At 36.2% G+C, this 12824-nt stretch overlaps 1 protein-coding gene across 1 annotated transcript in view; it reads left to right on the top strand.

Annotated features, from left to right (window-relative positions):
- Nucleotides 1–12824, top strand: part of LOC131980484 (disco-interacting protein 2 homolog C) — a 282249-nt gene that overhangs the window by 220287 nt on the left and 49138 nt on the right. Inside the window, exons 12-18 of the mRNA XM_059344729.1 lie at nucleotides 4319–4428; nucleotides 5878–5980; nucleotides 6455–6519; nucleotides 6783–6876; nucleotides 8005–8124; nucleotides 10029–10143; nucleotides 11318–11457. Coding sequence (XP_059200712.1) covers nucleotides 4319–4428; nucleotides 5878–5980; nucleotides 6455–6519; nucleotides 6783–6876; nucleotides 8005–8124; nucleotides 10029–10143; nucleotides 11318–11457 — 747 coding nt within the window. The remainder of the gene's footprint in view (nucleotides 1–4318; nucleotides 4429–5877; nucleotides 5981–6454; nucleotides 6520–6782; nucleotides 6877–8004; nucleotides 8125–10028; nucleotides 10144–11317; nucleotides 11458–12824) is intronic.

Here is a 12824-nt window from a genome sequence, read left to right as displayed (position 1 = left end):
ACAACACTCCGAAATATCTGCATGTAACAAAGTGTTCTCAGGTCAGGACTATGAACATGGTTGTACACAGATATATTACAAACAAAAGAGGAGCTGCTAGAAAACAATTCTGTTTAGTTGGTGTTGTGTTTTTTCACTGAAAAATTTGTGCACTTGTAAGAATAATTGTAAAACTTTAATGCATTACTACAAAATCTAGCATTTGTTTTAAAAAATATGTCACTAAATTTAAAAAAAAAAAAAAAAATTTCTTGTGGTTAAGTTTGTGCAATCGCAGTTTTTTGGCAACATACACAAAAAAACAACAATAAAAAGCATGAAATTTCCCGAAAAAGCTCAATGTATGTCTGGGAAAATAATACAATTTTAAAATCGTAACATTGACCATGTTAGGTTTATTTGTATTGAACATTTCAAACACAGGAAATTCAAACACAGGAAAGTGTTTTACATTAGAGAATAAATACATGAGGGCAACATTTAAAATCCCAATAAAATACAATCATAACTTTATAAAACTGCATATATACAGGCAATAAATACCGTTACAATACAGTTAAAACATTAATAATACAGTAAACACTTGTGGAAAACTAAAAAAGGACACCACATACACAGTGGAGAGGTCAGAGGTCAAAGGATATTTGTATTTAGGCTGATGGCAGCAGACAGTGAGGCTGATTAAAGGATGACAGGATGATAGAGAGACATACAGACAGAGAGAGAGAGAGAGAGTAGAAATAGAAAGAGAGAGAGGCAGCGAGGCGGTTTTACAAATCGATGGGGAAGCAGCCGACAAGAAGCAAGAGAGAAGGAGACACATGATGAATGGAGAATAGAGAGACATTAACTCCAACAGAGAGAGAGAGAGAGAGAGAGAGAGAATCCTCGTGATTAATAACGACTGTTTGCTTTTCAGTAATGGATGTATAAATAGCAACATGATGCCGCCAGATTTACTGCTCCTCACTCAGTATGGATTGAGGAGTGTGCGTGCGTGTGTGTCTCTCTCTCATTAGGCTTGAGTGCTCCTCCTATTGATCAGCAGGCTTTAAACTCATCTCATTCACATGGCTGATTGTTTCTTCTGTCTCACAGACTCGTGCAGCATTAATTCAGACATTAACAGCCTCCACGTACTCAGGATTTTACATGCACACGTTGTTCTGCCATGTTAACTGTGAGAACGGAGCAGCATGTCAACACAACACACTGGTATCATAGTAATAGTCTTTATTAAAAGAAGAATAACTTAATTAATGAAGGTGCTTCATGTGTTTCAGGTGTCCACTCGACAAAAAAAACACTAATAACATTTCGGTAACACTTTATATTAGGGAACACATATTCAGCATTAATTAGTTGCTTATTAGCATGCAAATAAGTAACATATTGGCTCTTAATTAGTCATTATTAAGTAGTTATTAATGCCTTATTCTGCATGGCCTTATTATACAACCAGTAAGACATTAACTAAGAGTTTTCCCTCAATAACCTCAGAATTATTGCTTATTACACTGCAAAAAAAGAAAAGTTGGGTGAACTCAAAATTTCAAGGCAACAAACTTCGATAAAATTTTAAGTTGGACAATTAAACTAAATATTTTAAGTTTTGTTTTTGTGTTTGCTCAACTCTGAATTCAGATTTGGGTCAACTCAACTGTAAGTTGTACTAACTTATAATTTTACATTGTAATAACTTTTAATCCTTACTTCTGCTAACTTCTGCAATGTGCTGAATTGGCACGATTGTAACGACGCTATGAAATATCAGCTAATGCGACCACAATGTTGAGTTAGCATTGATACGCTAATGGCTACTCTTGTAGCTGTAACAAGCAGCGCCGCTAGCATCTGTTAGCCGCTAGTATCAGTTAGCCGCTAGCTTTCGCTAATGAATTTCACCGCTTTCCCGCATTTCACAACAAAGAAATAAGAGTTAGCAGAACTAGTGTCCCTTGTTTTGAACCCCAACTTAAAGATATAAGTAACAACAACTCACAAACTTGTTTTTGAGTTGACACAACTGGCTTCCTTTGTTGTGCTAACTTACATAATTGCCCTAAATGTCAATCATTTATATTTCCAAGTTTTACCAACTTAAATCACTGTGTTAGGCCAAAAAATACAAGTTGGCTTTTTTGCTGTGTAGTAGTAAGTAAGGAAGTTGTTGTATATGAGTTATGATCTTAATATTCTTTATGCTTATCATACTTTGCGCCAATGTTAGTCTACCAGTGAGCCACTTTGTAGAGTAATGATTGACATTACAATCTACCAATCCTCACGCCTGGATTCCACTGGATGCGTAACGACTCCGACAGGGGCGTATCTACGCAGTCCGTCAACACCCACCGGATCCGTCTGTGTCGGAGCTGTTGCGGACAGCAGAGTCCCGAGGACGCACGAGATCTCGCGAATTCACGCCTAATCAATTGATATAACTGGAAGATAATCAACATCTCCTCGTTAATGACTGGAGACAAATCCAGCGACTCCGTCTTAACGAGCGCTAACGAGGTCGGCCGGCTTGTTAACGAGCCGGCCGACCTCGTTAGCAAACCCGAGGTATTTTATTTTGAAAATATACCGGTGTTTTATTTTGTGTCTGTGCAAGACTTCCTGTCCGGAACGATCTGCTCTGTGCTGAATTTATGCGTAGTGCTCCGTCGTCCGACAAAAATAGAAGCTCTGCGCAAGTGTTGCGAGGGCTGTCGGATGGCCCTGCGTTGTCGGACTCATTACGCAGCGGATCTGCAGTCGGTGGAATCTCACACATTGATTATAATGGGTGCGTAACGGCTCCGACGACGGATCTGCAGCCGTTACGCACCCAGTGGAATCCAGCAGTCATCCAATCATCTAAAAGGAGCCACCAGTCACGTCAAAGGTCGGGAGAAGGTGGCTATTTGCCGTTTCAATGGTTTCCTTCATCGGTATGTAGAGACTTAGAAAGTCCATACAAAATAAAGCATATTAAGATCATAACTCAATTACAACAACTTCCTTACTTATTACTAATAAGCAATGTTTGCAAATGAAAGTCTTCAATTCAACCATCATATTACAAAGCACTTTTTTTTGCAGCGGTGCCGAAAATCCAGCAGCGGCAGCACACAGCCGCAGAATACATGTAGGGGAAACACTGTATAATCCTTTTTGGTTGATATGAAATGTATTTATTTAGCTCCAACTAAATAGCTGCTGGTTAGTGAACATGCAGGAACACATGGTAAATATGTTTACTGAGACTGGATAGAGATGGATAAACTAAAGGAAATAAAGGCAAAATTTATTATGACCTCTTTGAATCTGGCACCAAACACATAGCCCATTACAAAAAAACTAAAACTAGCAAAGTCACTCTAAAAACTAATTAAAACTAACTGGATTTGAAAACAAAAATTCACAACAGGTTAAAACTAAAACTAATGAAAAATACAAAACTATTATAACCTTGGTAATTATAGAGTTAACCCTTAACCAACCAATAACTAACGAACACATTTTTCTGCGGTGTGGAATTATTCCAGTATTACCAGTATTTTATTAGTGGTGCAAGAATGTGAAACTGTTTAAACATTTTACAGGATATGTTTATTATTGATATGTTTTTAAAATCAATAAAATACTGTGTGCGCACATTTTGTTTTTCATTACTGTGTATGAAGGTTATAATAGTTTTCGATTTTTCCTTAGTTTTAGTTTTTCAATTTTGTTGTGATTTTTTTTTTTTTCAAATTCAGTTACTTTTAATTATTTTATTTTTTGGGGAAAATGCTTCGTTTTAGTTTAGTTTTTATTAGTTTTAATTTTAGCTTTTTTGTAATGGGGTATTTGTTGGGTGCCAGATTTAAAAAAAAAAGTCACAATAAATGTTCCTTTATTTCTTTTGTCTGATCCATCTCAGCCCCAATAAGTTTATTAAGTCATAAAACCAGATAGATGAAATAGATTTCATATCAACCAAAAAGGTTTACGTATGAAAAAAGTTGACAAAGACGAAAATGAAGGACATTTTCACTATATTTTAGTTAGTTTTGTAACCACAAAATACAGTTTCAGTTATTTATCTTTTTTAAGAAAAAACTATTTTATCTACTTTTATCTCAGTTAACGAAAATGTTTTTTCAATTCTAGTTTTTGTTATTTCGTTAGTTTTTGTTAACTATAATAACCTTGCTGTGTATCAACTTTTGCAGCCCCCTGTGTATAATTGCTTTGCCCGGACTTTAAGTCTCCAAGTTCAAACCTTGTCACAAACCTTTTCCACACGTGGAGACATGAGGATGTTTGTTTTGTGTCCCTGTGTGTCCAGGCTGGCCCAAGCTGCTGTGGTTCGTCACCGAGTCCAAACACCTCTCCAAACCTCCCAGAGACTGGTTCCCACATATCAAGGACGCCAACCAGGACACTGCCTACATCGAGGTAACACACACACACACACACACACACACACACACACACACACACACTGAATGAAGCATGTCTTCTCTGAGGCACCAAAACATTTCCACTCGTGTGGTTTCACTCATTATTGTGTTGTGAATGGAAATCAATGGTGCTACATGTCTTTGGGATTGGAACGGCTGCAGCTGAGTGGATGTTTCACTGTTTCCCTGCTGGCTGCTGATCGATGCTATCATCTCGTCAGATTGATTAGAATTTACCTGACACACCTTTGAGCAGCGGCGGTTGCACGAGCAGCAAGGTGAAATGTCTCCGGTGTTTCAGCTGGAATTAAAAAAGGCCGAAAGGAAAATGATGAAAGGGAGGGATGATTGAAAAACGATTGACTTTTTTATTTTAACAGCGTCCCCGACAGCTGAGACAGATGAAATTACAGTGACTCTTTTATTTCTTTCAGTCACACTCACTTTTTTGGTTAATGTCTCGGCATGATTCATAACTCATAATAGCAGAACGTAATGTCCTTTGTTTTCATCCCAGCAGTCATTTGTCAGATATGAGTTTTTCAGAGTGAGCAGATCTCATCCATCACCGTCAAATTGGTTTTGGGAAGTGAAGAGAAAAAGAAATACATCAATCAACATTTCTACGTCTGATTCAGGGCCTCAAAAATATATTAATTTTGTTATCACAAAGTCTCAAGATGACTTTATGTTTTTGTAGTCGCACAGTCAACTGACAGCTGAGATATTATTTTCACAAAGACAGTATTTTGACTCTGACAACACAAAGCAAAAATACAAAGTATTGGCACCAAAATTCACCAATTTTAGTACAATTTCCAAAGTTGGAACGCTGAAAAAAAACAGAATGCATTGATTTACAATTTCCTTTTCAACCTACTGTCAATTAAATAAAGTACAAGACGAGATATTTAATAATCAAATTTTCGATTTTCTGAATTTGATGCATTTGTTATTTATGTCACAGCGTCCCAACATATTTGGAATCAGGGCTGAATATTAGACAGATTTTATGATTGGGTAATCACATATTTTCACAGACACACCAGAACCCTTGATTGACTAATTAGCATGCAATAAATAAGTTTAAAACACACATACAGTGGAATTTTTGTGAGATTTCCCTACATTTTAAATAGAATTAGTTTAATAAATATAAACAATGCAATAAATATGTGAATAACTAAATTAAGTTATCATGTACATTATTTTTAATGCAGCTTTGCTTTGAGAAATGTTGAGGTTTTTGCAAAAAACTAGTCTAAAAATCCACTGTGGGATCTAAGATTTTTTACTGTGCAATTCTGGGGCCTGATTATATTATTGGATTATAATTATTGATGCATTTGTGTGTTTATTTTAAAGGTAGCACTCATTTGAACTACTTTATATACTTTATCTGCTGGTGTTTTGTGAATTTTTGTCTTTCTCTTTCTGTCTACAGTATAAGACCTGTAAGGACGGCAGCGTCCTCGGTGTGACGGTGATGAGGATAGCCATGCTCACACACTGCCAGGCTATCACACAGTCCTGCGCATACACAGAAGGTAACACACACACACACACACACACAAACATATACACACACACACACACACACAGAGACACACACACAAAAACACACACAAACAAACACGGAGGCACACACAGCTACACACAAACAGACACACACACACACACACACATTGACACACACACACTCACACACACAGAGGCACACACACACAGACACATGATACACATGCAGACACACACAAACACACACACACACACACAAGCACACACACACACACACACACACACACACACACACACACACACACACACACAAGCACAGACACACACACATTGCTACACACAAACAGACAAACACAGACACCACACATACATTGACACACATACCGACACATAGACACAAACACACACAAAAACACAGCCACACACACACACACACTCTTACACGTCAGATACTGGTGTTGTCTCCCTGACTGTGGCTCTCATCTCTCTGTCCCGTCCTCCAGCTGAGACCATAGTGAATGTATTAGACTTCAAGAAGGACGTTGGACTGTGGCACGCCGTCCTGACTGTAAGACAAACTCCTTTACTGTCACAGCCTTTTAAATGATGAATGAACGTTTTAATAAGATAATTTAACTGACTTATTATGTTTTTTATTTAAATACATCATAAAAAGTCCTGTTTTGTCAACAAAGCTTCTTGCAACTTTTGGTTTTGTTTGGTGACTTCTGCAGTAACTTTTTCTCAGTCTATGGATCTTTAATTTAAGCTGTAATCTCTTTTGACACCCCTCTCATTCTTGATTGTTTTCTGCCTCTCTCTCTCTGTCAGAGTGTCATGAATATGATGCATGTCATCAGTATTCCCTACGCCCTCATGAAGGTCAACCCCGTGTCCTGGATCCAGAAAGTCTGCCAGTACAAAGGTAAACAAGTCAACACCAAACTCTGTGCAAACAATACTGGAAATGTCTCAGTTTCACATCTAGAAATCCTGACCTGCTGCCAAAACATTCCCCTTTTCTGCAGTTTTATATTTTACATTTTAATCGAGCAGATTAGATTTTAAGGGTAAACCTGAAAGTTTTAAAGCACAAAACAGAAAGATGTCATTAGTTATGTTTGATTGTACAGACAAGTATTGTATGTATGTATTTAATTGTTATTGTTTTTCTTCTTTTACAAACATCAGAGAACAAAATATAAGAAACTTCCTTGGTTTAATTCTATTTAATAAAATATAACCCAACAGTTTAACAGCTGCAGCCAGTTTTTGTCTTTTAATATCGTTTTTTTGTCTTTTTTATTATTTTTTTCTTGTTCTGTTTTATTATCGACTTGACAGTCGTCAGCATCACAAATTAAGTTTGATTGATTGATTCTGATCACAAAAAATAACACAGTTCACTGTAATAAATTATTCTGTAGTCATTTCATTTTACTTAATATATTTGATAAAATGTATTAAATATTAATGCGTCCTTGGTTTTGAGGCAGTTGTTTAAGTATCTTTAATATAAAAATGTTTGAGATAGAATCTACTTATTTCACTTTATTCACCACTTTAAATCTCATAAATCTGCAAATTTTTTTCTCTCGTATATATTTGCCACTTTAATCTCGTCAACTTTTTTACCATTTATTTGATTTACCATGATTTTTTGGTCACAAATTTGAGATTTTTTTTTTTCACAAATTTGTAACTTTTTTTACCATGAATATGAGATTTTTTTCTCACAAATTTGTAACTTTTTTTCTACCGTTAATTTGAGATTTTTTTCTCAACTAATGTGGTCAACTTATTTTGACCACATTAAATATAATCATTTAATTGACAGTCACTTCCTGTTAAGTTGTTATTAACTCAACTTGTAACGTAGTAAGATTTAATTAATAATATTGCGTGGAATCTGTTGCCTCAATTTTATTGAGTAGCTATTGTTTATCTTTTTTGACAGTGTTGTTACACTGGGGAGTTTATCATAACCATGACTCAGTAGTCATTACATGTGTTTTAAAGACATGTGTGCTGTTGGTGTGTGTTTTGTGTGCAGCTAAGGTGGCGTGTGTGAAGTCGCGGGACATGCACTGGGCTCTGGTGGCTCACCGCGAGCAGAGAGACATCAACCTGAGCTCCCTGCGTATGCTGGTGGTGGCTGACGGCTCCAACCCCTGTAAGAACTCTCTCTACAATGTTACGGTTGCACTGAGGATGTGTATTCAACCCCACATTTAATGGTCAAGGTCAAGGTCACGTTTATTTCTAGAGCACCTTATCCAATCCAATACAAGATACATAATTGAATAACAATGGGCGTCCCGGTGGCTCACCTTCCTGCGGCGGACCCGGGTTCGAATCTGGCCTGAGGTCCCTTTGCCGCATGTTCTCCCTCTGTCTCCCCCTTTCTATCTATCACTTTCAATAAAAGTAAAAATGCCCAAAAATGATCTTTAAAAAAATAAATAAATAAAATAATAAAAAAATAAAAAAATAAATAATTGAATAACAATAAACTCACAAATAAAAAATAAAAGACAATTTCATCTAATAATATATGGCATGAGATGTACAATACAATATACAGAAACAACTGTCTTCTCACACAGGTTCTAAAGCCTGGGAGAAAAAATGAGTTTTAAGAGAAGATTTAAAAATGTCCAAAGTCTTTGATGACCGGATATGCAGCGGTAAACTGTTCCACAGCTTCGGGGCAGCCACTGCAAAAGAGCGATCGCCTTTAGTTTTTAGCATTTAGGCACATCCAGGTAGACTCATTTGCAGAGCTCAGAGCTCTGGTCGGTCTGTAAACCTGTATGAGTTCAGTCAAATACGCTGGAGCCAATCCCTTTAAAATTTTAAAAACAAACATCAGGATCTTAAAATCTATTCTGAAACGGACAGGAAGCCAGTGCAGAGAGGCCAGAACTGGGGTTATGTGTTCACGTTTCTTTTTGCCTGGTAAAAGACGCGCTCCAGCATTCTGTAATGGCAGTTAAATGTTTTTTTTCACATTCCAGTAAATAGCCAGTGTGCAAGTTTACACTTCACATGAGCAAACTCAGTTCAGTTCACATATAGGTTATTATAGTTATAGAAAACTAACGAAATAACGGAAACTAGAATTGAAAAAACAATTTCTTTAACTAAAATAAAAATAAAAATGAGAGTTTAAAAAAAAAAAGAAGATAACTAACTGAAACTGTATTATGTGGTTACAAAACTAACTACAGCTGTCAGAAAACATTGGGATTTTTCGGATAGCGCAAAACGTTTAGTTATTATGGTAAAAGTGTCGCCGGGACAACACTCTGTAAACTTTGGGTGTTGTTCTCTCACTGTGTGCAAGTGAAAGTCTTCAATTCAACCATGATATTACAAAGCACATTTTTTGGCGGCGGCGCTGAAAATCCAGCAGCGGCTGCGCTCCACCGCAGAATACATATCAAGTATTAAACACTGTATAATCCTTTTTGGTTGATTTGAAATGTATTTATTTAGTTCCAACTAAATATCTGCTTGTTAGTGAACATGCAGGACCACATGGTAAATATGTTTATTGAGACTGGATAGAGATGATGAGGATAAACTAAAGGAAATAAAGGCTAAATTTATTATGACCTCTTTGAATCTCACACCGACACATAGCCCATTGCAAAAAAACTAAAACTAAGCATTTTCAAAAAATAAAAAATAAAATAAAACTAGCAAACTCACTCTAAAAACGAATTAATACTAACTGAATTTGAAAACAAAAATTCACAACGAAATTAAAGCTAATGAAAAATCCAAAACTCCTTTAACCTTGGTTCACACACATTAAAATAAACAAAATCTGTAAACAAAATTTGTAATTCTGAAGTTCAGCCCTAAAAGAGTTTGTTTTATTTAATTATTATTCAATTTAATATTTTTTGTTTGTGTCTCAGACAACGTCCCAACTTATTTTGGAATCTGGGTTGTAGATCACATGAAGACATCGCAACTATAATCAAAACAGTAACTAATATCCAGGAATGAGCCTTCTGCTGTAAGCTGTGTGGAAAGAATCACTGACTCTTTATAAATTGTGTCTCTCAGGGTCGATCTCATCCTGTGACGCCTTCCTCAACGTCTTCCAGACTAAAGGTTTGAAGCCGGAGGTCATATGTCCCTGCGCCAGCTCCCCCGAGGCCCTGACTGTAGCTTTGAGGAGGTACACACACACACACGCACGCGCACACACACACACAAACACATGCATATGTACACACACACACACACACACACACACACAAACACATGCATATGTACACACATACACAGGAACACACACACACACACACACACACACACACAAACACACAAACACACACACACACACACATGCGTATGTACACACACACACACATGCATATGTACACACATACACAGGAACACGCACACAAATACAAACACACACACACAACACACACACACAAACACATAAACACACACACACACACACACACACACACACACACAAACACACACACACATGCATATGTACACACATACACAGGAACACACACACAAATACAAACACACACACACAACACACACACACAAACACATAAACACACGCACGCACGCACACAATTTTTTTTCATGAATTTGGAAGCAGCTCCTCTGAAAATAAAGTGAGTTCATTACTACCACCCCCGCTGAGGCAGACTGCTATTTATTAGCCCGTGTGTGGCACAAACACACACATACACACATTCAAAACACACACATACACAGGTTGTTTATAGTGTCATAATTAAGAGCATAAAGCATTAATTACAGCCTGCACATGAATAGAACCCGCCCTGGTTTTACTGTAATGTGGTTTGAACTACAGTGTAGATGATGAAAGAGGTGGAAAGGTTGTAAGTTTAGTGTTTAAAAACCACAAAACTGTGAATTTAGGAGTTTTATTGGGTTAAAATGAGAGCGGGACGCTATTTATTGACGAGATGTAAGTTAAGTGTTTGCAGGCAATAAGGACGTAAAATAAGTGTTTTTATGTTAAAATGTTTTTTATATATTTTAAGATGTATGCATAAAATTGGAGCATTTACTCTCTTATGATGATGAAAATCTGATTATTTTTTAAATAAGTACATTTGATCATTTTTGGTCTCTACTTCAGGGATCAGATTCTAATTTTAAAACACAAAACAGAAAGATGTAGTAATCACTGAGAATACTTTTTTGTTATTCATTAAACAAAATGATCACACTTCCCCAAAAATGTTTCCCCGTACTTTGAAAATCTTTTTAAAAAACTAGGATCTAAATGTTTTTTATCACAAACATAGAAGTTCTAAATGTCCCTCCCTCTCCTCTGATTGGCTCCTCTCCTGCAGGCCCATCGAGGAGGGCACCACCCCTCCTGGTCGCGGCGTGTTGTCCATGCAGGGTCTGAGTCACGGCGTGATCCGGGTCGACTCGGAGGAGAAGCTGTCGGTCCTCACGCTGCAGGACGTCGGCAGCGTCATGCCCGGAGGTGAGACAGATGCTGCACATACTCAAGTTCTTTATACTGCCCTACAAAGTCTAACTGCAGTAACTACAGTTTTGGTCGAAATTTAGTTTTAACTAAAAATGAACTCCTTGATGTCTGTTTTATCTTGTGACAAAGTTTTAGATTTCAATTTTGCTTTATTTCAGAGAAATAATTATATAAAAACCACAAAATCCAACTCAAAACCAAGCAGGAATTGCACTTACCACAGTCTGCTTTGGATATATATACTAGTTTAAACATAAAACTAATAGAAATTATACGTTTATTTGAAAGGGAAATTATTATCTATGAAGTAAAAAAGTGAGATAAAATTATATTAAGACTAAAGTCTAAAATACACAAATCTTTGAATAGAGTTGTTAAACACTTTTAAATACACTGATAACAAAATCAATTTGAAAATGTTTATTCACTGAAAACAAAATATAAAAGCTGAAAGAAGACAACAACATTGTAGTTACTGCACTCTGTATATGCATTACTATTAGAACCTTTTACAGTTGCAGTTTACGATGCAAAACCAGAGTGAAGTAACTATGTTTTTGGGGTCAAAGGTCAAATAAATCGTCATGATTTTTGAGCATAAAAATTACATCATCAAAACATGTGGAAATAAGTGTCATATCACTTATCTACATATAACCCATTTGGCTGGCCGGTTAAAAAATGTTTAAAAAAAACTTTTAAAGCAGTTTTTTTCAGTTTTACTCTTTGAGTTACTGCAGTTAGACTTTGTAGGGCAGAATAGTTGGAGGTCCTTTTGCTTGATAGGAGAATTAGATTTTCTAGGAGAATTTTTGCTTTACCTACACTACTTCTCAGAGACATTTACTATTATGATTAATCTGGTAGAATACTGGATAGCTGGAGTTACTTATTACTTTGTAGAATCATAGTTTACATTTCGTATAAGATAAACGTGAGTGCTGTTGGGTAAAAATCTCATAAAAAATCTCCAAAATATTGATTAATGTTGATGAGTTGAAGAAAGCGACGTTGAAAATTTAAGGATTTACTCAACCTGTACCATTCTTTTCTTTTTTTCTCTGATAATTCCCTTTTTTTATTCTGTCTTTTGGTTTTCTCCCCTTTATTCTTCATACTTGTCTTCTTTTTTATCCTTTTCAATCTATATATTATTCTATCCTTACTTCTGACCTTATTTTATATTTGGAACGCATCTAAAAACATTTGAACATTTGACTGGCATCATTTATTACATAAAAACAGTACATATATTAGTAAGGGAGTATATTCCCTCTTTGTTACTGATGATTTTAATGAAGTAAAGGAGCTGCACCTGGGATCTTAAAATATGTACTTACATGTTGCAGTTAAAAACGAAT

Source organism: Centropristis striata, chromosome 11 (genome assembly GCF_030273125.1).
Source record: "Centropristis striata isolate RG_2023a ecotype Rhode Island chromosome 11, C.striata_1.0, whole genome shotgun sequence".
Lineage (NCBI taxonomy): Eukaryota > Metazoa > Chordata > Actinopteri > Perciformes > Serranidae > Centropristis > Centropristis striata.
This window is presented reverse-complemented; position numbering and strand designations above follow the sequence as displayed.